At 46.2% G+C, this 21,121-nt stretch overlaps 1 protein-coding gene across 1 annotated transcript in view; it reads left to right on the forward strand.

Annotated features, from left to right (window-relative positions):
• ccser1 (coiled-coil serine-rich protein 1) overlaps window positions 1-21,121 on the forward strand; it is a 1,720,263-nt gene that overhangs the window by 736,054 nt on the left and 963,088 nt on the right. Inside the window, exon 6 of the mRNA XM_070866097.1 lies at window positions 5,327-5,540. Coding sequence (XP_070722198.1) covers window positions 5,327-5,540 — 214 coding nt within the window. The remainder of the gene's footprint in view (window positions 1-5,326; window positions 5,541-21,121) is intronic.

The following is a 21,121-nucleotide window of genomic DNA, read 5'->3' on the forward strand; positions in this document are numbered from 1 at the left end:
TTTATTCTGGATTTTTTTTTATGGCTATGGTTCTTGACGTGGATCTCATTGGCTAGTTGACCTTTCTTGTTACCACCTCTAATGAGGCGCGTGGGGAGGGGGCGGTAATCCCCCAGTACCTCATCCAATTGGTCTTTCTTGATGTGTTAGCAAGCAATGTCGCAACGGTGAGGGAGTTTGAGATGAACCCAGTCTTGCCTTTTGCAAAGATCCTCCGAAAATTGCTTTGAGCCGGAGCCATTGGACGGTGAGCAGAAGCGGGAACCCTGACGGACTTCCCCCTGCTGCCCGCCGAGACCAGTGGTTCTCAAACTGGGCCTGGTGGACCCCCCGGGGGTCTGTAGAGACTTTCCAGGGGGTCCACGACTGGACGCCATTTCAAGCCTGCTCCTCTGTATAAAAGCGACATTGACTTAGTTCTGGCGAGTGATTCTCAACGGTTGGGCCCGCATCCTCACAGGGGCCCACAGCTCTCACTCACTTTGCAAAGAGCGCTCCCAGCCGATCGAACCGATTCCTCTCCCTGGCCCCGCGAGACCCAATGCCATCCTCCCGACGCGTGATCAGAGCGCCCACGGGGGGGGGGAGCCCTTAAAACACGTGCCTGAACGTGTTTGCGCACACACATGTACGAACCCCACAGTGCAGTTGTCACACCACAAGCTGGTGGGACAGAACGGCGGTGAGTCACACCTCCAGCAGCATCCCAGCATGTGCACGGCTGCTCGCGCCCTCACTTACCTTGGCAAGCCTGCTGACGGCTTGAAAAATTGTCCAGCACTAAGTGGCCAATGTTGCTGTGGACTGCCCAGAGTTAGTGTGAGAAGCAGGCACACCCCTCTCACTGACACCTGTACGTAAACACCTGTTTTCATAAAAAGTATTATTAAAATACTCTACATGCAGCGCTCATTTTATGAGTATTATATAGTTTTATACGTTAGATGGCAGGTGTTAGCCGTGGCTCAGTGGGCAGCACCTTCGCCTCTGCTTCAGAAGGTTGTGGGTTCAAGTCCCACCCCAGGGACTTGAGCACAAAATCCAGGCTGACGCGCCCAGTACAGTTCGTGGGCCGCCCCGACCTGTGTGAGAACAGGTTGGGGCTATAAATAGAGCTGGAGCGTCGGGCCCTGGAACATCATGGGCGAAGGTGCGGTGAATGAGGGTACAGGGTCCAGAAGAGGGCCTGTGATTACTAATCCATTTAAAACCAGTCCTTCAACCAAAATAGTTGGCGGACCACTGGCCCAGAGCACCCAGAAATGCCCTTGTCAACAACAACAACTTGTATTTATATAGTGCCTTTAATGTAGTAAAACGTCCCAAAGGCGCTTCACAGGAGTATTATAAGAAAAAACAAAATATATTTGACACCGAGCCACATGAGAAGAAATTTACAGCAGATGACCAGAAGTGTGGTCAAAGAGGTAGAAACATAGAAACATAGAAAATAGGTGCAGGAGTAGGCCATTCGGCCCTTTGTGCCTGCACCACCATTCAATAAGATCATGGCTGATCATGCAACTTCAGTACCACATTCCTGCTTTCTCTCCATACCCCTTAATCCCTTTAGCCGTAAGGGCCACATCTAACTCCCTTTTGAATATATCTAACAAACTGGCCTCAACAACTTTCTGTGGTAGACAATTCCACAGTTCATAATTCTCTGAGTGAAGAAGTTTCTCCTCATCTCAGTCCTAAATGGCTTACCCCTTACCCTTAGACTGTGACCCCTGGTTCTGGACTTCCCCAACATCGGGAACATTCTTCCTGCATCTCGCCTGTCCAATCCCATCAGAATTTTATATGCTTCTATGAGATCCCCTCTCATTCTTCTAAATTCCAGTGAATATAAGCCTAGTCGATCCAGTCTTTCTTCATATGTCAGTCTTGTCATCCCGGGAATCAGGTTTTAAGGAGCGTCTTAAAGGAGGAAAGAGAGGCGGAGCGGTTTAGGCAGGGAGTTCCAGAGCTTGGGGCCTAGGCAACAGAAGGCACGGCCACCAATGGTTGAGCAGTTTTTGTCAGCATCCTGACTGAGATCAGATATCCATTTCTAAGGTGAAATCCATTCCACTTAAACAATCTATGCACAGTCTGAATAGTCCCATATTTATTTCCCTTTCAGCATGTGTACTCTGTAAGCCTGGAACAATATCTCTGCTTACACTGTTCTTCTTTCATTATTCACTCAGTTTTTAATAATGTATCAACGTAGCACCAAACGTTTTATAGCCGGAAAAGCACAGAGAATTCAGTATTTTCAGTGCTGCTCTGCTGGACCCGTAGCTCACATTCCATCCGATGTTGGCTATTTAATTTAGCGAATTAAAAATATGCATTTGCTGTTGTATTTGTCTCTACAGATGTTTTCCAGAGAGGGCTGGTATTGTCCTAACAAGCCTTCTACGGATGTAATTGTGTGAATATAATTTGAACATCGGTGATTCAGTTTTCATATCAATAAAGTTCTAGCTGTGAACGTTTCTTCTTAGAATGTTTCTGCCGCCTACTTCTGCCTCCGTAACATCGTCCGTCTCCGCCCTTGCCTCAGCTCATCCGTTGCTGAAACCCTTATCCGTGCCTTTGTTACCTCTAGACTTGACTACTCCAACGCACTCCTGGCTGGCCTCCCCCATTCTACCTTGCATAAACTAGAGGTGATCCAAAACCCGGCTGCCCGTGTCCTAATTCGCACTAAGTCCCGCTCACTCATCACCCTGTGCTCGCTGACCTACATTGGCTCCCATTTAAGTAACGCTTTGATTTTAAAATTCTCATCCTTGCTTTCAAATCCCTCCATGGCCTCGCCCCTCCATATCTCTCTAATCTCCTCCAGCCTGACAACCCTCCTGAGATATCTGCGCTCCTCAAATTCTGCCCTCTTGAGCATCCCTGATTATAATCGCTCAACCATTGGTGGCCGTGCCTTCTGTTGCCCAGGCCCCAAGCTCTGGAACTCCCTGCCTAAACCTCTCCACCTCTCTCCCTCTTTCCTCCTTTAAGACACTCCTTAAAATCTCCCTCTTTGACTCAGCTTTTGGTCATCTGTGCGAATTTCTCCTTTTGTGGCTCGGTATCAAATTTTTTGTCTTATAATACTCCTGTGATGCGCCCTGGGACATTTTATGATGCTAAAGGCCCTATATAAATACAAGTTGTTGTTATCTCTGGTTAATGTAAACATTGCTATCTCTCTATATTCCTGAGCAACAACAGCACTGAACAAAAGAAATGTACTTTTTGAGGTTTTTTTATTTTTGTCTGTGGAGTATCTTTTATTTACTGTACACCTATCCACTGTGTTCACAAACAGCCAAAGGTTTGCTATCCGATCTGTTCTGCAGCTTACCCCATTATTTCACAATTTGGGCCATGCCCCAAACCTGTATCTTAACCTAGCAGGTCGTACCGCATTTGTTTAGCAGTTCCTTTATATGGCAAGCAAAAGCTTGACACTGTGTTAGAATAGCGAGTTGGTGCTGTCCCTACACTGCTATGTACTTGGACAAAGCTCTGTGCATATGCATTTAAGTGCATGTTATGAAAAAGAAAGACTTGGATTTATATAGCGCCTTTCTCGACCACCGGACGTCTCAAAACGCTTTACAGCCAATGAAGTACTTTTTAGAATGTAGTCACTGTTGTAATGTGGGAAACGCAGCAGCCAATTTGCGCACAGCAAGCTCCCACAACCAGCAACGTGATAATGACCAGATAATCTGTTTTTTTGTTATGTTGATTGAGGGATAAATATTGGCCAGGACACTGGGGATAACTCCCCTGCTCTTCTTCAAAATAGTGCCATAGGATCTTTTACCTCCACCTTAGAGGGCCTCAGTTTAACGTCTCATCCGAATGAGTGTTATATTGTATTATAATTTAGATGGGGTCGGGGGGTGGGTGGGGGGGCGCGGGGGTTTGTGATTACTAGTCCATTTAAAACTGGTCCTTTAACCAAAACAGTTTGGGAACCACTGGCCGAGAGCACCCAGAAACGCCCCTGTCAGCATCTCAACTGATATTAAATATACATTTCTAAGGTGATAATCTACTCCACATACAATCTATGCCCAGTCAGTCCCATGTTTATTTCACTTTCAGCGTGTGTACTTCTGCACTCTAAGCCTGAAACAATATCTGTTCTTTCATTATTCACTCAGTTTTAAATAATGTATCAACGTGGTACCAAACGTTTTATAGGCGGGAAAGCGCAGAGAGAATTATACTAGTATTTTCAGTGCTGCTCTGCTGAACTCAATTGTGCGACCACTTGTATTCCATCCATTGCTGGCTATTGAATTTAGAGAATTAAAAAATGCAGAGCCATTGAGGACTCCAGTAAAAAAAAAAAAATTCTGTCAGCTCTTTGAAACTATTAAGTATGTGTACAATTTTTAAAATGTTGTCCGCAACATTATTAAAAGGACAAAGAAGTACTCGAGAGGATGCAAAAAAGATTTACAACGATATACCTATCAGAAAAGGATGAACAGGCTGGGTCACTTTTCTCTTGAAAAGTGAAGGCTGAGGGGTGATCTACTAGAGTTCTTTAAAATTCTGAAAGGTTTGCACTTGTGGGGAAGAGCATAACTGGAGGCCATCAAAAGAAGATAATCACCAAGAAATCCAACAGGGAATTCAGAAGAAACTTCTTTGCCCAGAGAGTGGAGAGAATGTGGAACTCGCTACCACAGGGAGTGGTTGAAGCGAATAGGACAGATGCATTTACGGGGTGGTTTGATAAGCGTATGAAGGAGAAGGGAATAGAAGGTTATGCTGATAGTTAGATGAGGAAAGACGGGTGGAGACTTGAATGAAGCATAAATGGACTGATTGGGCCAAATGGCCTGTTTTCATACTGTGTGTTCTGTGTAATGTGAAGGTTGTTAAGTTGGGTGTCGGGAATCTTTGCAAACTTTACTCTCAGAAGAAAGAAAAATATTGCTTCACGCAACTTGCAATTAAACCGAGACCAGTGTGAGGTCCAAGTAGACTATCGCCTTGAGCTGATGCCAGTTGCGAATACTTAAAAATATGCTCAGATCTGTGACTTATACTGCAGTTTTCTGCATTGATATAACCTGAAAACCGTGACCCATTGAGGCACTATGACTGACCCTGCAATTTGCAGCACACTTTAGTCTTGAGGGAGGAGGAAGAATGGCATGGACCAGCTGAGCCGAACGGCCTGTTTCTGTGCTGTCAATTCTTTGTTTATGTCAAGTCAACAACGTTGACTCAGTGAAACCATCATAGTTTTGACACTTGATTCTGTACAGATTTTTTTTTTTGACGAGCGTTCTTTATCCTGTCTCTTTCTTAGGCCTCCGTTTGTCCAGTCTTCGAAAGAAGGCGAGCATTGTGAATCTAGACCTCTTCGGAGCAGCCATTGGCCCAGTGCTACATCCTCAGATTGGTCCCTTCTGAGAGAGGAGGGGAATGGCAGTGGCTTGGAAGGCATGTCCTTGTGGTTGATGATGCAGGACTGCACAGCGGTAAAGACAATGCTTCTAAAACTGAAGAGGATTCTGCAGGAGGTAATCATCGAATTCTTTCTACAATTTTAATCGGCAAGTGTGCCAGAGTCATTTCAAAACACTGTCTGGGAGGGTGTAGAGCAATAATATTGTCCTGACACTAAAGGAGTAGCAATGTAGTCTTTACACTCAATGCATCGAATTTCTGTCATTGAATCATAATGGGCTCAATTTTCCCCAAAGCTGCTTTTTGGCGTACTTGAAGAGTTTGATTTCTTCATTTTGGCACTGCCTAGCCTGTCCTTTAGTTTTGAGGGTGGAGGCTTGATCTGCGCCAAAAAGATCGGGTTGCCACGGTAACCAGTGAGACATTGTGGGCTGAGGGTGGAAAGTGAAAATACAGCCAGCTCACAGCACAAGCACATTACACATTGCAGCAACTTACCTCCATTAAATTATTAAAGTACCCCCCCACCCCCCATCCTGATGCCAGTCCCAGTCCCCGCTCCTATCCCTGGCCGAATAGCCTCCCGGTGCCGGTCCAGGTCCCCGTACCTATCCCAGGCCAAATGGCCTCCCAGTTCCACACCTATCCCTGGCCGAATGGCCTCCCTCCCGATCCCCACACCTATCCCAGGCCAAATGGCCTCCCAGTTCCATACCTATCCCTGGCCGAATGGCCTCCCTCCCGATCCCCACACCTATCCCAGGCCAAATGGCCTCCCAGTTCCACACCTATCCCTGGCCGAATGGCCTCCCTCCCGATCCCCGCCCCTAATCCTGGCCGAATGGCCTCCCGATCCCCGCACCTATCCTAGGCCAAATGGTCTCTTCCCGCCCGGTTCCCGCACCTAACTCTACGTGAAAGTCTCCCTCCGCCCCCTCTCTCCCACTCTCACCTCTCCTGCTGCTGCTGTCTGGGCACCTGCTGCACTAATTTACTTACCTGCGCCGATTTCCTTAACTCACCAAAAGGTCTTTCTACAGAGGCCACATACACCATCCTAAGAAGAACTGGAGTAACTCTCAGCTGGCCAAACTTGCCTAAATGGTCAGAATTGGTGCGGGTGGCAGGTCATGACTCCCCTTTGACTGGAAAAAAACCTAACCTAAAAAAATCGTAACGAACTGAGTTACGCTGGTGCACATTGATCGGGGAAACCTGTATTTTTTAACTTAGGACAAAAAAAAGCAGCCTACGCCAAAAAAATGGCGCAAATCACTGAGGAACATTGAACCCATAGAACAGTACAGCACAGAAGGAGGCCATTCGGCCCATCAAGTCTGCGCCGGCTCTTTCGAAGAGCAATCCAGTTAGTTCCGCTCCCCCGCTCTTTCCCCGTATCCCTGAAATTTTTCTCTTTCAAGTATTTATCCAATTCCCTTTTGAAGGCTAGTATTGAATTTGTATCTACCACCCTATCAGGCAGTGCATTCCAAATCCTAATTGCTCGTTAGGTTCAAAGGTTTTTTCTCTTGGTGCCTCTGGTACTTTTGCAAATCACCTCAAATCTTTTCCCTCTTTGTTATTGACCCTTCAGTAATTGGAAATAGTTTTTCTTTCTTTACTCTGTCTAAGCATTCTGGAGAGGGAGGGTGAACAGCCAGTTGTCGTGGTACATGTAGGTACCAACGATATAGGTAAGAAGCGGGAAGAGGTTCTACAAGCTGAATTTAGGGAGCTAGGAGTTAAATTAAAAAGTAGGACCTCAAAGGTAGTAATCTCTGAGCAGTGGTGCAAGAGGGAGGTATTCAAATTTCTGGGTCATTGGAACCAGTTCTGGGGGAAGTGGGACCTGTACAAAAGGGACGGTCTGCACTTGGGCAGGACTGGAACTGATGTCCTGGGGGTAACATTTGCTTATGCAGTTCGGGAGTGTGTAGCAGAGGGATGGGAACCTATGCAACAAGGCAGGGCGAAGTAATATGGAGTCAGAAACAGATGGTAGAAAGGTAAAAAGCAATAGAGGAAGGCCGAGTAAACAAAGGCAAGAAACAAAAAGGGCCACACTACATCATAATTCTAAAAGGACAAAGGGTGTTAAAAAAACAAGCCTGAAAGCTTTGTGTCTTAATGCAAGGAGTATCCGTAATAAGGTGGATGAATTAACTGTGCAAATAGATGTTAACAGATATGATGTGATTGGGATTACAGAGACGTGGCTCCAGGATGACCAGGGCTGGGAACTCAACATCCAGGGGTATTCAACATTCAGGAAGGATAGAATAAAAGGAAAAGGAGGTTGGGTAGCATTGCTGGTTAAAGAGGAGATTAATGCAATAGTTAGGAAGGACATTAGCTTGGATGATGTGGAATCTATATGGGTAGAGCTGCAGAACACCAAAGGGCAAAAAACGTTAGTGGGAGTTGTGTACAGACCTCCAAACAGTCGTAGTGAGGTTGGGGAGGGCATCAAACAGGAAATTAGAGGTGCATGCAATAAAGGTGCAGCAGTTATAATGGGTGACTTTAATATGCATATAGACTGGGCTAACCAAACTGGAAACAATACGGTGGTGGAGGATTTCCTGGAGTGCATAAGGGATGGTTTTCTAGACCAATATGTCGAGGAACCAACTAGGGGGGAGGCCATCTTAGACTGGGTGTTGTGTGATGAGAGAGGATTAATTAGCAATCTCGTTGTGCGAGGCCCCTTGGGTAAGAGTGACCATAACATGGTGGAATTCTACATTAGGATGGAGAATGAAACAGTTAATTCAGAGACCATGGTCCAGAACTTAAAGAAGGGTAACTTTGAAGGTATGAGGTGTGAATTGGCGAGGATAGATTGGCGCATGATACTTAAGGGGTTGACTGTGGATGGGCAATGGCAGACATTTAGAGACCGCATGGATGAACTACAACAATTGTACATCCCTGTCTGACGTAAAGATAAAAAAGGGACGGTGGCTCAACCGTGACTATCAAGGGAAATCAGGGATAGTATTAAAGCCAAGGAAGTGGCATACAAATTGGCCAGAAATAGCAGCGAACCCGGGGACTGGGAGAAATTTAGAACTCAGCAGAGGAGGACAAAGGATTTGATTAGGGCAGGGAAAATAGAGTACGAGAGGAAGTTTGCAGGGAACATTAAGATGGACTGCAAAAGCTTCTATAGATATGTAAAGAGAAAAAGTTTGTAACGACAAACATAGGTCCCCTGCAGTCAGAATTAGGGGAAGTCATAACAGGGAACAAAGAAATGGCAGACCAATTGAACAAGTACTTTGGTTCGGTATTCACTAAGGAGGACACTAACAACCTTCCGGATATAAAAGGGGTCAGAGGGTCTAGTAAGAAGGAGGAACTGAGGGAAATCCTTATTAGTCAGGAAATTGTGCTGGAGAAATTGATGGGATTGAAGGCCGATAAATCCCCAGAGCCTGATGGACTGCATCCAGAGTACTTAAGGAGGTGGCCTTGGAAATAGCGGATGCATTGACAGTCATTTTCCAACATTCCATAGACTCTGGATCAGTTCCTATGGAGTGGAGGGTAGCCAATGCCACTTTTTAAAAAAGGAGGGAGAGAGAAAACAGGGAATTATAGACCAGTCAGCCTGACATCGGCAGTGGGTAAAATGATGGAATCAATTATTAAGGATGTCATAGCAGCGCATTTGGAAAGAGGTGACATGATAGGTCCAAGTCAGCATGGATTTGTGAAAGGGAAATCATGCTTGACAAATCTTCTGGAATTTTTTGAGGATGTTTCCAGTAGAGTGGACAAGGGAGAACCAGTTGATGTGATGTATTTGGACTTTCAGAAGGCTTTTGACAAGGTCCCACACAAGAGATTAATGTGCAAAGTTAAAGCACATGGGATTGGGGGTAGTGTGTTGACACGGATTAAGAACTGGTTGGCAGACAGGAAGCAAAGAGTAGGAGTAAATGGGTACTTTTCAGAATGGCAGGCAGTGACTAGTGGAGTGCCGCAAGGTTCTGTGCTGGGGCCCCAGCTGTTTACATTGTACATTAATGATTTAGACGAGGGGATTAAATGTAGTATCTCCAAATTTGCGGATGACACTCAGTTGGGTGGCAGTGTGAGCTGCGAGGAGGACGCTATGAGGCTGCAGAGTGACTTGGATAGGTTAGGTGAGTGGGCAAATGCATGGCAGATGAAGTATAATGTGGATAAATGTGAGGTTATCCACTTTGGGTGTAAAAACAGAGAGACAGACTATTATCTGAATGGTGACAGATTAGGAAAAGGGGAGGTGCAACGAGACCTGAGTGTCATGGTACATCAGTCATTGAAGGTTGGCATGCAGGTACAGCAGGCGGTTAAGAAGGCAAATGGCAAGTTGGCCTTCATAGCGAGGGGATTTGAGTACAGGGGCAGGGAGGTGTTATTATAGTTGTACAGGGCCTTGGTGAGGCCACACCTGGAGTATTGTGTACAGTTTTGGTCTCCTAACTTGAGGAAGGACATTCTTGCTATTGAGGGAGTGCAGCAAAGGTTCACCAGACTGATTCCCGGGATGGCGGGACTGACATATCAAGAAAGACTGGATCAACTGGGCTTGTATTCACTGGAGTTCAGAAGAATGAGAGGGGATCTCATAGAAACGTTTAAAATTCTGACGGGTTTAGACAGGTTAGATGCAGGAAGAATGTTCCCAATGTTGTGGAAGTCCAGAACCAGGGGTCACAGTCTAAGGATAAGGGGTAAGCCATTTAGGACCGAGATGAGGAAAACTTCTTCACCCAGAGAGTGGTGAACCTGTGGAATTCTCTACCAAAGGAAGTTGTTGAGGCCAATTCACTAAATATATTCAAAAAGGAGTTAGATGTAGTCCTTACTACTAGGGGGATTAAGGGGTATGGCGAGAAAGCAGGAATGGGGTACTGAAGTTGCATGTTCAGCCATGAACTCATTGAATGGCGGTGAAGGCTCGAAGGGCCAAATGGCCTACTCCTGCACCTATTTTCTATGTTTCTATGTCTGTTTTTAAACCCTTCATGATTTTGAATGCCTCTATCAAATCTGCTCTCAATCTTCTCTGCTCTAAGGCGAAACACCCCAGACTATCCACTAGTTTTAAAACACGAGTTTGGCCACAGCTCGAGTGCTGAGTGCAGTTCTGGTCACCGCATTACAGGAAGGATGTGATTGCACTAGAGAAGGTACAGAGGAGATTTACGAGGATGTTGCCTGGACTGGGGAATTCTAGCTATGAGGAAAGATTTGGGTTTGTTTACTTTGGAACAGAGGAGGCTGAGGGAGACCTTACTGAGGTGTATAAAATTATGAAGTGCCGAGATAGGGTGGATAGAAAGGGCCTATTTCCCTTAGCAGAGGGGTCAACAACCAGGGGGCATAGATTTAAAGTAATTGGTAGGAGATTTAGAGGGGATTTGAGGGGAAATATCTTCACCCAGAGGGTGGTTGGGGTCTGGAACTCACTGCTTGAAAGGGTGGTAGAGGCAGAAACGCTCACCACATTTAAATAGTACTTCGATATGCACTTGAAGGCTTATGTTCACTGGAATTTAGAAGAATGAGAGGGGATCTCATAGAAACCTATAAAATTCTGACGGGATTGGACAGGTTCGATGCAGGAAGATTGTTCCCGATGTTGGGGAAGTTCAGAACCAGGGATCACAGTCTAAGGATAAGGGGTACACCATTTAGGACCGAGATGAGGAGAAACTTCTTCACTCAGAGAATTGTGAACCTGTGGAATTCTCTACCACAGAAAGTTGTTGAGGCCAGTTCGTTCGATATATTCAAACGGGAGTTAGATGTGGCCCTTACGGCTAAAGGGATCAAGGGGTATGGAGAGAAAGCAGGAATGGGGTACTGAAGTTGCATGATCAGCCATGATCATATTGAATGGTGGTGCAGGCTCAAATGGCCGAATGGCCTACTCTTGCACCTATTTTCTATGTTTCTATGTAACCTACAGGGCTACGGACCAAGAGCTGGAAAGTGGGATTAAGCTGGATAGCTCTTTGTCAGCCACCGCGGACACGATGGGCCGAAATGGCCTCCTTCCGTGCTGTGAATTTCTATGATTCTATGTAACTGTAATCTGTCTTCCCTGGAACCATTCTTGTAAAGGTTAATAGAGCTTCACCCTACTTTCCATTATTTTTGATTTCTGAGAAATTACCCGACTGCTATAGTTATATTATTAAAAGCACAGTTAGTCCTCACTGTACCTAATTAATTCACTATATCCTAGTGTGTCCAGTAACACCATATGGTTATCATTGCCTATTTGATTATTTTATTACCAGAAGGTTACTGAAACTCCTGTTCTCGATGATGGAGCTCGCTTTCATGTTTGGTGTTCAACCATGGCAGAATTTGAAGGAAATTATAGTATTTTTTTACCCTGTGTTGCAAATATACTGTTGGTTGCTTTTCCAAGTTTATTTTCACTGATAACTTTCCACGGCGATTGAATAATGTAGAATATTTCCACATACTGTCCTCTTCTGACTTGCATTTTCTGCAGTACTGTTCCTCAATAGAAGTGCACAGCATCGCTCTATGGTGGCAATATTGGCCAACATGAGATGTGCTTTGATGGGCAGCTCAGTCCTGTGAGGCAGAGCGTTGTTGTGCAGTCAGCTGTCCATCAAGCAGGCTGTCGGGAGGAAATAAAACCCCAGAGAATCTCGGTCACGGAAGATTATCGAGTTCTGATTCCGGTCAAGGTTGGAAATTTTAATCCAGGGCTGTTTGACTTCTGAAGTTAGGGTTGAGTAGGTTGGGCCTATAGTCATTGGAGTTCAGAAAAATGAGAGGTGATCTTATTGAAACTTATAAGATAATGAGAGGGCTTGACAAGGTGGATGCAGAGAGGATATTTCCACTCATGGGGGAAACTAAAACTAGAGGACATAGTCTCAGAATAAGGGGACACCCATTTAAAACTGAGCTGAGGAGAAATCTATGGAATTCTCTGCCACAGAGAGCTCTGGAGGCTGGGTCATTGAATATATTTAAGGCGAAGATGGACAGATTTTTGAGCGATAAGTGAATAAATGGTTTTGGGGAGCGGGCAGGGAAGTGGAGCTGAGTCCATGATCAGATCAGCCATGATCTTATTGAATGGCGGAGCAGGCTCGAGGGGCCAAATGGCCTACTCCTGCTCCAATTTCTTATGTTCTTATGGCAATGTATTGTTGCTAAGTTAGGGAAGAAGGTCAGTTTGGCAATAAAGAGAAAAAGCTGGAAATACTCAGCAGGTCAGGCAGCCTCTGTGGAGATGGGAACAGAGTGAGCGTTTCAGGTCGATGACCCTTCGTCAGAATCGATTAACGCCCTGTTCTACCTGCCACCATACAGTCAGCCACAGCTCAGTTTTGTCCAATGCATTCGCAACATGTGGCTAATTGAGGATCCAGATGTGACTATCTTGCATTTGTGATGAATAAATAAAGAGTAAGTAGTAGGCACCATGGTTGTGTGTGTGATCTTGATGCCGATATTCGCACGGTGTATGCATGTGAGCATTCACCTTTCTGTATGTTTGTTGGTGAAATGTTAAGCTGAAAAGTAGTACAGATGTAATTTGACCATTTCAAGTGCTTTACTTCCTTGCTTGCTGAACGTTGATCGATGTTTGTTCATTAAACATACACGTGTGATGTACATTTACTTGTGCATGTGAAGTGTCTTCTACTGAATTTAGCGCGTGTGATAAAACGGTGTCATCATAGCCACAGCTGTGGCTAGTCAGCGATTTCTGTTGGATAACATCGCCTTAATGTGATCAAATCCAGTATGGCAGCTACCTGCTTTTATCAATTCTATAGACTGGATTTTTGGCTTTGATGTTTTTCGGGGTAATAATGGTAGCAGGGCAGGAAAGTTTGCACCCGGGAATAGTTTGCGCCTCAGTAGGTAAGTTTGGGCAGCTGGGCCCTGAGTCAGGGGGCGCAGTGCTAAGGGAGGCATTGTACACCTCTCTTGGGGCATTAGGATGGGAAACTCCCGAGCTAAAGAGCTGGGCCAGGAGCGCCCCGAGAGACGCAGGGGTGTGGGGGGGGTCGGTGGGGGGGGGGAAGAAACTAAAAAAATCCCCCCACAAAAACATTCTCAAAACATTGCCCACGCCACCACAACACAAGTCGCAAAAAGAAAAGTAAAAGAAAAATCAGACACACTTACCTTCAGAGTCCATGACCTACCTTTTCACTGTCGGGATGGTTGGGCCGCCCTGATTTCCCAGGCGGTCAGTGCGGGCCGCGCTGTGGGGCGTACGGGTCGGGAAACAGTCCAAACTTCCGCCGGTGTCGCAACCAGGGGCGTGGCACATCCGCTGCAGCTCTTGCGGGCGGTGCTGCTCCGCGCCGCCGGTAAACCAGGCCCGAGGATCGCCGCGGGGCGCTGGAGGCTGACCGCCCGCCCAGAATACCTTACCACTGCCATTGCCGCCGCTCCGGGGCGAGAGATGGAGCGGAGAAGAGCCAAAAGTCCAGCCCGTATATGTATTTCTGTAGCTAATCAATTCAATGCACTGTCAGGAGTCTTTCTCTGGTGAGCTCCAGAACACAGTGTGGGAATTTAGTGCTCACACTCCACGCTCATATGTGTCGGCTCCACTCATGCCCAAAGAAGCACATACCCTGCCAATCAGTCATGGGGTCGTGTTTTATTTAATGTTCATGGGATGTTGGTGCCACTGCAAAGACTACATTGAGTGATCCTTCTTAGTTGCCCTGAGAAGGTGTAGCTGGGCCAACTTGAACCACTGCAGTCCTTGTGGTGCAGGGGCTCCCCACAATAGTGTCGGCCACGGAATGCCAGGAATCTGGCCCAGTGACAGTGAAGGATTGCTGATATATGTCCAAGTCAGGTGAAGAGTGGCTTGGAGGTGATGGTGTGTCCAGGACATTTCTGTTTTAAGCATCCTGCAGGATACTCTGTAACCTCCTCCAAACCACCCCCCCCGCCGCCCTCCCGCTCCACTGCCCCCAAGATCTCTGCGCTCTTCCAATTCTGGCCTCTTGCCCCACCATTGGCGGCCATACATTCAGCGGCCTCGGCCCTAAGCTCTGTAATTTCCTCCCTACATCTCTCCATCTCTCTCTCTCCTCCTTTAAGATGCTCCTTAAAACCTACCTCTTTGACCAAGCTTTTGGTCACCTGTCCTAATATCCTAATGTCAGTGTTCTCAACCAGGCCAACATCCCCAGCATCGAAGCACTGACCACACTCGACCAGCTCTGCTGGGCGGGCCACATTGTCCGCATGCCTGACGCAAGACTCCCAAAGCAAGCACTCGACTCGGATTTCCTACACGGCAAGCGAGCCCCAGGTGGGCAGAGGAAAAGTTTCAAGGACACCCTCAAAGCCTCCTTGATAAAGTGCAACATCCCCACCGACACCTGGGAGTCCCTGGCTAAAGACCGCCCGAAGTGGAGGAAGAGCATCCGGGAGGACGCTGAGCATCTCGAGTCTCGTCGCCGAGAGCATGCAGAAATCAAGCGCAGGCAGCGGAAGGAGCGTGCTGCAAACCAGACCCACCCACCCTTTCCTTCAACGACTGTCTGTCCCACCCGTGACAGAGACTCTAATTCCTGTATTAGAAACATACAAACATAGAAAATAGGTGCAGGAGTAGGCCATTTGGCCCTTCGAGCCTGCACCACCATTCAAGAAGATCATGGCTGATCATTCCCTCAGTACCCCTTTCCTGCTTTCTCTCCATACCCCTTGATCCCCTTAGCCGTAAGGGCCATATCTAACTCCCTCTTGAATATATCCAATGAACTGGCATCAACAACTCTCTGCGGCAGGGAATTCCACAGGTTAACAACTCTCTGAGTGAAGAAGTTTCTCCTCATCTCAGTCCTAAATGGCCTAGCCCTTATCCTAAGACTATGTCACCTAGTTCTGGACTTCGCCAATATCAGGAACATTCTTCCTACATCTAACCTGTTCAGTTCCGTCAGAATCTTGTATGTTTCTATGAGATCCCCTCTCATCCTTCTAAACTCCAGCCATACCGGTAATCAGTCTGGTGAACCTTAGCTACACTCCCTCAGATTAGGAGACTAAAACTGAACACAATATTCCAGCTGAGGCCTCACTAAGGCCCTGTACAACTGCAGTAAGACCTCCCTGTTCCTATATTCAAATCCCTTAGTTATGAAGGCCAACATACCATTTGCCTTCTTCACCACCTGCTGTACCTGCATGCCAACTTTCAATGACTGATGAACCATGACACCCAGGTCTCGTTGCACCTCCCCTTTTCCTAATCTGCCGCCATTCAAATAATATTCTGCCTTTGTGTTTTTGCCCCCAAAATGGATAACCTCACATTTATCCACATTACACTGCATCAGCCATACATTTGCCCACTCACCTAACCTGTCCAAGTCACCTTGCATCCTCTTAGTGTCCTCTTCACAGCTTACACCGCCACCCACTTTTGTGTCGTCTGCAAACTTGGAGATATTACACTCAATTCCTTCATCTAAATCGTTAATGTATATTGTACAGAGCTGGGGTCCCAGCATTGAGCCCTGCAGCACTCTACTAGTCACTGCCTGCCATTCTGAAAAGGACCCTTTATCCCGACTCTCTGCTTCCTGTCTGCCAACCAGTTCTCTATCCATGTCAGTACATTACCCCCAGTACCATGCACTTTTATTTTGCATACCAATCTCTTGTGCAGGACCTTTTCAAAAGCCTTTTGAAAGTCCAAATACACCACATCCACTGGTTCTCCCTTGTCCACTCTGCTAGTTACATCCTCAAAAAATTCCAGAAGATTCGTCAAGCATGATTTCCCTTTCATAAATCCATGCTGACTTGGACCGATCCTATCACTGCTTTCCAAATGCGCTGCTATTTCATCCTTAATGATTGATTCCAACATTTTCCCCACTACTGATGTCAGGCTAACCGGTCTATAATTACCCGTTTTCTCTCTCCCTCCTTTTTTAAAAAGTGGTGTTAAATTAGCTACCCTCCAGTCCATAGGAACTGATCCAGAGTTGATAGACTGTTGGAAAATGATCACCAATGCATCCACTATTTTTAGGGCCACTTCCTTAAGTACACTGGGATGCAGACTATCAGGCCCCGGGGATTTGTCGGCCTTCAATCCCATCAATTTCCCGAACACGATTTCCTACCTAATAAGGATATCCTTCAGTTCCTCCTTCTCACTAGACCCTTGGTCCCCTAGTACATTTGGAAGGTTATTTGTGTTTTCCTTCATGAAGACAGAACCAAAATATTTGTTCAATACCGATTCCACATCATCCAGGCTAATGACCCTTCTTAATATTGCATTACTTTACTCTTTAACCAGCAACGCCACCCCACCTCCTTTTCCTCTCTGCCTATCCTTCCTAAATGTTAAATACCCCTGGATGTTGAGTTTCCAACCTTGGTCACCCTGGAGCCATGTCTCCGTGATGCCAATTACATCATATCCGTTAACTACTGTCTGCGCGGTTAATTAGTCCACCTTATTCCGAATACTCCTCGCATTGAGGCACAGAGCCTAAGTATTGGACTGCTCATTCACCTGAGAACTCACTTTTAGAGTGGAAGCAAATCTTCCTCGATTTTGAGGGACTGCCTATGATTATCTCTTCATGTGGCTTGGTGTAGACGCTTTGGCTGATAATGCTCCTGTGAAGCGCCTTGGGACATTTTTTTCCACATAAAAAGGCGCTATATAAATGGAATTTGTTGTCAGATGTCAAAAATATCAGAAGAATTCATAGCCAATTGCATTTGCCTCAAGTCACTGGTGTATTTTCACTGCAAAGAAAAACATGGCGGTCAGTAAAATGGTGTAAGGAAAGCTTGTTTGTGATTGTTGTCAGTAACGGCCACAAATCTGGCTTTCACAAGATTACAAGGTAATTATCGATGAGTGCGTCTTTTGGCTCATCTTCATTCAACTAGACAGATCCTGCAGTCCATCCATTGCTCCATCTAATTCGCTTAAATTGTTCCAGTTTTTTCACCTCCTCGACTCTCTGGAAGCCCATGCTTAGTGTCAGTCACCATCACTGTGAAGAAACTCTTGATATCAATTCTAAAATGCAATCCCCCAAGGATCCATCCTTGGCTTCTTCTTCTTTCACTGAATCGCTCGTAACAAAAAGTGCATTTGAGGAAAAGAAGCCATGCAGCTAAAATAAGCATTGCAGAATTATGTTCGACAACAGGCTTCACAACTTTCCTGTTTGCCAATACGGCAGCTTCCAGATGGAGCTTGCTGAGCTAACTCAGCCTGTCTGAAGTCTCTCCAAAAGAGAGTAATGCTCCTTTGCAATGTCTGACAGCAGTTATTATAATTGTTCATTTTATAATTAGTGTGCAGTGAAATTAGTCACTTAAGTACTTGCTTATTGTTTAAAGGTGATAAAGCTTTGGTGTTTGGTGTTTTCCTTTTGGGTTTACACAATAGATACCACCTGCACTCTTTAAATAGCGACTGTGCAGCTCTATCCAGTGGGTAATATTTTCTTGCAGATTACAAACTTTTTTTTTCATCAAAATTCACCACTTTGCTATGGTTCAGATTTCAGAAAGTTATGTTCTAAGGCCCTGATTTTTCTGATTTGGGGCCTCGGCAAATTTCTGGAACAGGGCGTAGCAAATGGGGTAGACCTTGGTTCTGAGGGGGTGTGGGTAAATCTTTTGCCCACCCCCGCTATGCCAAGAGGACACATTTGTGCGAGTTCCTCGTCTATCCTGGGAATTCATGCATTTGGCTCTTTTATGGCTAAGAGCTGGCAAGGGTTCCATTGAGGCTTTAGCAAAACCCCTAGAAGTTGGGAGGACTAGGGTAGTCATTGCCGGAGGAGGTCAATTAACTTTGCTTCTGTTCTTTTGACCTGGGAAGGGGCTCGGTGGCAGATCAGGGCAAGAGCCACTGATGAACTCTTCCAGGCACCGGCAACAAGCCCTGACTATGCTCATCATCATTGGCAGTCCCTCGAAATTCAGGAAGACTTGCTTCCACTCTAAAAGTGAGTTCTTAGGTGACTGAACAGTCTAAATGAGAATTACAGTCTCTGTCACAGCTGGGACAGACAGAGGTTGAAGGAAAGGGTGGGTGAGGAGTCTGGTTTGCCACACGCTCCTTCCGCTGCCTGCGCTTGCTTTCTGCATGCTCTCGGCGACGAGACTTGAGGTGCTCAGTGCCCTCCCAGATGTTCTTCCTCCACTTAGGTCGGTCTTTGGCCAGGGACTCCCAGGTGTCAGTGTCCTGACTCTACTATTGGGGTGGTCTATATCTTCAGGGATTGCTGAACTTGTAGCTTATTCCACAGCACTTCTGCTGGCAGAGTGGGCTGATTGAAATTTTAGCCTCTAGGATTATTGTAATCTATTTGCTTCTTATCAAAACGTATAGGATTATGAGGGGGCTTGACAAGGTGGATGCAGAGAGAGGATGTTTCCACGGATGGGGGAGACTAGAACTAGGGGGCATAATTTTAGAATAAGGAACCGCTCATTTAAAACAGAGATGAGGAGAAATTTCTTCTCTCAGAATTTGCTGCCTCGGAGAACTGTGGAATCTGGGACATTGAATAAATTTAAGACAGAAATAGACAATTTCTTAAACAATGAGGGGATAGGGGTTATGGGGAGCGGGCGGGGAGGTGGAGCTGAGTCCATGATCAGATCAGCCACGATCTTACTGAATGGTGGAGCAGGCTCGAGGGCCTACTCCTGGTCCTATTTCTTATGTTCTTATGTTCATGGGTTCTTTGCTTAAGAATTCATAGCAACACATTGCTATTAAGAACTAGTTGGTTTATTAGCAAAAGGTTTAACAATCACACTACACATTACCAGTTCATCCACCAGGCTCACAAGCACGTGCCTCATTGTGGATCCCCTGAACCCAACTGGCTGGGGTTTTATTTAGTGTTGTCAACATCACGTGACTGGCTAATCCACTCCCAACTCAACAGCTGAACAAGCCTGTGAGCATACTCACGGCTGCATATATTACAATTATAAAGCTCTCAAAGCCTAAAATCGCATCTAAAAAATGCAACGATTTGAATTGTCAGATTTTTGCTCATGGTACAAACTTCAGGATTTTGTATTTTACTATGGTGCCAATGTTCAGTTCAATATTCTCCTTTCCTCCTCCCTCCCTTTACTTTTACTCCTTTTTACTCCTCCCCTTATTTACTCCTTCCTCCTTTATCCCTCCCCTTCCCGTATTCCTCACTCTCCTATACTCCTCGCTTATCCTTTATTTCTCTCCCCTCCTCTCCTCCTGCCCTGCCGCTACTCCTGCCCCCTCCTTTACTCCTCCCCCTTCTCTACTCCTCCCCCTTCTCTACGCCCTCCTTCCCTTGTGCTCTACTTTCCTCCAGAGTTGACTTCCTCCAAGCCTGCCATACATGAAGCACAGTGCAGTTCATGTTAATTTTGTTTATTTTAGGACTGAGATGAGGAGACATTTCTTCACTCAAAGGGTTGTGCAACTTTGGAGTTCTCTACCCCAGAGGGCTGTGGAGGCTCAGACGTTGAGTATATTCAAGACAGAGATCGATAAAGTTTTGGGTACAAAAGGAATTAAGGGATGTGGGGATAGTGCGGGAAGGTGGAGTTGAGGTCGAAGATTAGCCATGACTTTGTTGAATGGCAGAGCAGGCTTGAAACGCCAAATGGCCTACTCCTGCTCCTATTATGTTCTTACCCCGACCTGTGAGAGAACAGCTCCGCAGGTTGGGCTATAAAAGAGCTGGAGCAGTGTACCACTTTAACCTGCAGTGCGAGCTGCTCCAAGTGTGCGACAATTTTGAGATGGGCGACTGGGTGACGTCATCAAAACCCTGGTCGCTGTTTTGTAGCGTGGGCAGGAACATCGGTGGGGCCCAGGTATAGAGGAGTGGGAATGTCGGGGTGGATGAGTGGCGAGCGCTTGTGGTGAGATGCGGTGAATGTTTATGGCGGAGGAACGGCGAGAGATCGTGGTGGAGGTGCGGCAGATGAGGGTACGGGGCCCAGAAGAGCCGAGGGCCCAGGGGCAGCATGGGCCCAGCCCACACTGCAATACGTTTGCACACTAGGTCCGTGCAGCAGAGCAGGTCTCCGGTCGTCTTGGTTAACCCTTGCCACTGGACCAAGACCTAGCTCTGCCAAGCCCATGTGGGGGCTGGTGTGCAATGGTCTCCACACGCTAAAAAAATCCACGCACAGGCATCTTCCACCCCCTCAATTGGAGTTCAGGATGGAACATCGGGTCCTTCATCGAAACACCTGTGAACTCGTGTGGAAGCAAGTCATCCTCGTTCGAGGGACCGTCTATGATGATAATGATGTTCTTATGTTCTCACTGAGTTAACTGAACACAATTACCTTTGCTGAGGCAAAGTGCTCCACCTTGGCACAGGAAGTGAACTGACTGATCAAATTTGCCGCACATCTCATGTTGGCTGTTCATGGTTACATTTCTTGATGGTTGAGAATGAAGAGTCTTGCCGTGACAATGTTCCAATGTAGGCTGCAGGAGGTTATGTGGCATTGAATAATTGTCGGGCTACTGAAGAAAATAATGAGAACAGAAAAGGATGTAATTGTTCCCTTCAGTTAAGACATGAAAATAAATATTTTAAAGGTGTACAATATATGAATCATAAAACCAAAATACAAGCAATTATCGTTTGGGAGTGATTGCTCAGTG

This window comes from Pristiophorus japonicus, chromosome 2 (genome assembly GCF_044704955.1).
Source record: "Pristiophorus japonicus isolate sPriJap1 chromosome 2, sPriJap1.hap1, whole genome shotgun sequence".
NCBI lineage: Eukaryota > Metazoa > Chordata > Chondrichthyes > Pristiophoridae > Pristiophorus > Pristiophorus japonicus.